Raw genomic sequence first — 5077 nt, forward strand, 5'->3', positions numbered from 1 at the left:
CGTTTCCCCCTCCATCCGCCCAAGGACCCTCTATGACCCTCTGTTCGAAGGCGCCCTCTCCCACCTGCCACTTTTCCCTCAAGGGTTCCAGTTGGGGGAGAACCCGAGTGGCATCGTCTACAGCGACGGTACCATCCTTTTGTATAGCAAGCACAACATGATTGACGAATACGTGTCTGAGTTCAGGGTGGCGCTCTTGTGTCCTGGTGATGACCAGTGGACGGTCATCCAGAGGAATCTAGAGGAAACATTCCAGGGCGAGTTCTGCATCGCGTATTTTTCTGGAAATATCCTTGTGGCTGTGAATGATATCCTCTGGTATGCGCTGATGAAGTCCACCACAGCAACAAGCAAAGAAGACGTACTGGTCCACAGGCCGTGGTCGTTGCCGGATGACTTATATGACTATGACTACAATTATGTGCTGCAGTCCCGCGGCGAGCTTCTTTGGGTGACGGTGCACATCACGACGAATTACCGTGGGAAGCAGCTTTGCCGCGGCCTAGTCCATGGTGTCTTGATGTTTATTCACTCCCTAGAGCAGGTCGATGAGGAGCGAGAGAGCTTGAGGTGGGTGAGGAAGGAGGGCAAGAGCCTAGCCGATCGCGTCCTATTCCTGGGGTGGCCCAACAGTTTTGCTGTGGAGGCATCGCTGCTTGGTGTCAACGGCGGGTTAGCGTACTTTGTTTTCTCGGACGACAAGGACAGTTACCCGTCGCCTGAACGGCATGGTTTGTTTAGATACAACCTAAAAAACATGACTGCCCAAGGATGGGACAATGAGATGTGCACATGGCTTAACCCCCAGCTTGCAATTACTCCAATCCCCCATGGTCCAGCTACTACGAGGAGCAATAGCATGATCCACATCCAGAGATATTATGGTCCTTGTTTTAGGGTGTTGGTGCGCAACCTACCCATCAGCGCCAAGAGTTCTCAGCTCCTACACTAGTTTAGCAAGCACGGGAGGGTGTCTAGTGCCGAGGTGATCTACTACAAGAAAACCAAGACCTCACAGGGCATCGGCCTTGTAACAATGGCGACGATGCATGCATGTCGGGCCGATGCCGTTGCCACACTCGACGGGCTTTTGTTAGATGAATGTTGTCTCGAGGTTATCTTGGTAAACAACAGGCAACAACGACGACGAAGTAGGCGTACACAGTCTTCCGTTGGAGCAATGTAGATATCTTCTAGTTTCTTGATTATTAATTTATTACGTTATCTAATATCTTGGCTTAATTAGTTGGATATTTAGTGAGACACTTTAGCTCACAGCAGTGTAATTATCTGGCCCCGCGACCCCCTTCTGACAACCGGAAGCACCTTCCTAAAGTCCCCGCCAAAAACAACAGCCTTTCCTCCAAAGGGTCAGTCGCGTATTCCCATGATGTCGCGCATGCTATTGTCCAATACTTCGACCGCTTGTCGCTTAGTCATGCTGGCCTCGCACCATAGTATCAATGACGCCATCCTTAGCAGCTTGGTGGTCCCACTCTGCTTGGTAAAACTGCACGAGGCTCCATCATCGCAGCTCAATGGGATCTTGAACCTCGAGTGGGCAGTCCTGCTGCCAGGCATGATAGAAGCGGCGACGCCCGACATTGCGGTAGCGATAGCAATCTTGCCCTCGCTCCTCACCTTGGCAAGCATCGCCCTGTAGAGGAAGGTCTTCCCTGTACCTCCAGGGCCATCAACAAAGAATACACCCCATCACCGTAATCAACAGCCGCTAGTATCTCGTCGTATGCGGCCCTCTGCTCCATGTTCAGGGAAGATGCCAATTTAGTGTCATCTACGTCAAACTCAATGGTTGATTCCTCGATGACCTCTCTGGCCTCGCCCTCAGTTGGGTCAAACGCATCATCGATGCTTGGAAGATCGAAATCAACAATGTTCTTTACCCATGGACTGGAACATACCCCTAATGTCAAGCAACACAATTTGCTCCACGTCATTCGGGGACGTGCGTGTTCGACGGTAGTCATCAGACATAGGCTCGTGGTGCCTATCCCATAAACCGCGCACGTCGCCTGGCTCGCAGTGCACCAAGATGGTTGCGAAGAGCCTCCTAAGAGAACATGGCATCCCCCACTGTTCCGCCTCCGTAAGACAGTCGTCGAGCGTGTTGTCTGCCTCGATGTGTCCCAACCTTTCAGCAGCCTCTCTAAAGCTCCCACATATCATGCCGTCCACGGTGGCCAAGTCCTCGAATGATGTTTTGCCCATAACATGGTTTAGCAACACACGCAGGTAGTATCGCTCCCCCTCGGCAGGATTGGCAGACACGATACAACCTATTTGAAAACGCTCCACCCGCGGCTTCCAAAACTTCTTTCTCTTCTCCCACGTGAAGCTTCCGGGAAAATCCTTGTACAATATATGCCTAGCCCAAGGGTGTTTTTGGTTAGCCTTGAAATACTCCGTTAACATGGATTTTGAAGCATTTTCGGAGGCGACAACATTCTTGAAGTCAGCCTGCGCATTGAATGCAACCTTGTGCATATTCGGGAGATGAAGAGCCAACTACAAGACAGGCGGGTAATTGGCGCACAGTGGGAAGCCAAATATCCTCCACATAGCCTCCGGAGGGGTGGCCCACCTTGCGTCAACATATCTCTTGATCTCATCAATGTTACCATCGGCATCGGGCTGGTCGATGCTGAAAGAAGTCTTATCATGGCCCTTGTAAATGTACTTGTAAAGGTATTTGACGGCCTTTATGCTAGAGCACACCTCAACGTTCATGTGGAAATTGCACATCCGCAGTAGGGAAGGGTTATAAGGCACAACCCACCGATTGTCCAACATTTTCCCTCGGACCTTAGCACGTCTTCCATCGTCTCTACGCCGATAAACTAGGTATGAGTCCTTGCCTTGGGCTGTGTTCTCATTGAATGGTCGCGGGTATCTGCACTTGCATTCATTATCTTGCATGCAAACATTCTTCGGGTTGAGAGCACCGCATGGTCCGTGCATCATATGTTTTACCACCAATGCATACAATTCCGGATACTTCTGCTTGTCTGGGAGCTCTGCGGAAATGAGTCGGTCATACTGCTCTGGGACGACAAGCTTATATGTTGAATCCATGATCAACAAAAAATGTGCGTGGGGGTGGCCCCTCTTTTGGAACTCGACTACATATACATAAGCAACAACAACACCCAGGATCTGCTTCTTGAACAACATGTCTTTCATAGCCTCTAGGTTGTCGTAGAACACGTGAGCCACAATATCAGGTCTGACCAGGAAGCAACTCATTCGTTATCTCTTCCCATTTAGGGTTGCAAGTCATGGTCAAGAAGATGTCAGGCTTTTCGTATGTATGGACAATTGCCATGGCATCCATATGCCTCTTCTTCATGTTGCGGTCCCCACCAGGGTATGTTCTAGGGAGCACTATTCTTACACCAACAGCGTTTGCTCACGTCTTCCCCGATGTGATCGCATCAACAACTCCTTTATACAAATCGGCACGAATCTGCATCTTGTTCCTCCTGTACCACCTCAATCGACAACTCTCAATCTTGATGTACATGTCGACCCCCCATTGCTGGAGCAGGCATGCTCCACATAGTATGGGATTGAAGATCGCAGGCCGTATTTGCAGCATGTAACAGTAATAGTCTCTCACGGAGACGCATAACCTGCTACTCCCCTCTGCACATGGTTGAGTACCACGAATATGAGGATACTTTTGAAAAATAAAAAATGATTTGTAACAAAATGGGACGCAAATGGCATACCTGCATCATCCTCATCGTCATGGCCCAGTCGACGATGTTGTACAACCTCCCATGGAACATTACGTTTAGGTAGCCTCGAATGCCAACCTAGCTCCCCCCTTGAATAGAATAGGGGATAAGACAACGGGTCATATGCTCCAGAGGTTACACGTATACTGTGCCTTTCGTTCTTGTTGCCACAAAGTGTTATCCTCCGGTCAAACCTTTTTGCTAGGTCATTGCCCTCAACCCAAATAGCAGCGACCTCAGATGACAACGGTCTATTATATCTTCTTTGGTCAAGCCTCTGATCACTGTTTAGGTCTATCTTATAATCATCAAGGTTGTCCTTGTGTGCACCCAAACTCCTAAATTGCTGCGAGTACGGGTTCTCTTTGAGTATACCCGGCATGACTTCATTATAAAGCAGCAAAGCATGGTGGGAGTTATCAGCACTCAAGCTCTGGGTTATCACCCTTACTACAATAAAGTTGGTAAATCAACGATGTGATGCAATGTCACGGGTATGATGTATTTCATATTTAATTATTCTTGAAAATACAGCCTTGGTTACAAACCCTGGCTTTATATTGGGTGTTATGACCCGTACGGCGGTAAACAGCCAGGACAATTTAAGTTTGTTATGTGCAGAAAAAGGATTGCATAAAAGCTGCTAAGGATCATAAGAAGACATAGCATAATCATGACGGATTAAAAGTATTGTGCAAAGTGAATATGCACGATGCCATAGCAGACCAAGTGTTTAAGCTAGCCTATTACAAGGCGTTTTGATGCCCCAAAAGGATAATTGTTTATCACACAGATTGCAGTGTGCGGAAGCTAAACCGGCCGCCGGATCATGATTCTTCACCAGGCTGACTTGAAGGCTGTGGATCATCCTGCGCCGGTTCACCCTCCTCCTCTCCACCCAGTGGCTGGAAGTCAATGGTTGCCCAGTCAATCCCAGTTAAGGCGCGGAAGACAGCTTCATCGCTTATAAGGGTCGACGGTTCAACATCAGGGGATTAAGTATGCTTATGGATTGGCGGGATAAGATTTTGCACATCATAAGTCGGTGCGTTAACCCGTTTGTTGTTGGCATCATAAATCGTGTGGTAAAATGACAAGTCAGTGTCTTCTGCCAGTTTGCTGGCCAGTGGACCCATTTCCCTCGTTATGGCCCTGAGGTCGCCATTATCAAAATCTGACGTGTCCTCTTTTTGGCCTGGATAGCCATTTCCAATATCTTCCAGATCAAGGTCGGATATCCAGGCCTTGGCCCAAGTCAATGCAGTCAGAGCACCGGCCCTAGCAGCTAATTTCTTCAATTCCTCAAGCTGGGCAGGCAT

The 5077-nt window shown here is 48.8% G+C and overlaps 1 protein-coding gene across 1 annotated transcript; it reads right to left on the reverse strand.

Annotated features, from left to right (window-relative positions):
- Window positions 1-1371: 1371 nt before the first annotated feature.
- LOC141020866 (uncharacterized) lies at window positions 1372-2505 on the reverse strand. Its single transcript, XM_073495821.1, has 2 exons — window positions 1923-2505; window positions 1372-1676 (listed from the first exon to the last, which is right to left on the reverse strand). The coding sequence occupies exons 1-2, from the start codon at window positions 2503-2505 to the stop codon at window positions 1372-1374; spliced, it is 888 nt and encodes a 295-aa protein (XP_073351922.1).
- Between the last annotated feature and the right edge of the window lie 2572 nt (window positions 2506-5077).

The sequence above is a fragment of the Aegilops tauschii genome, chromosome 3 (assembly GCF_002575655.3).
Source record: "Aegilops tauschii subsp. strangulata cultivar AL8/78 chromosome 3, Aet v6.0, whole genome shotgun sequence".
In the NCBI taxonomy this organism is placed as follows: Eukaryota; Viridiplantae; Streptophyta; class Magnoliopsida; order Poales; family Poaceae; genus Aegilops; species Aegilops tauschii.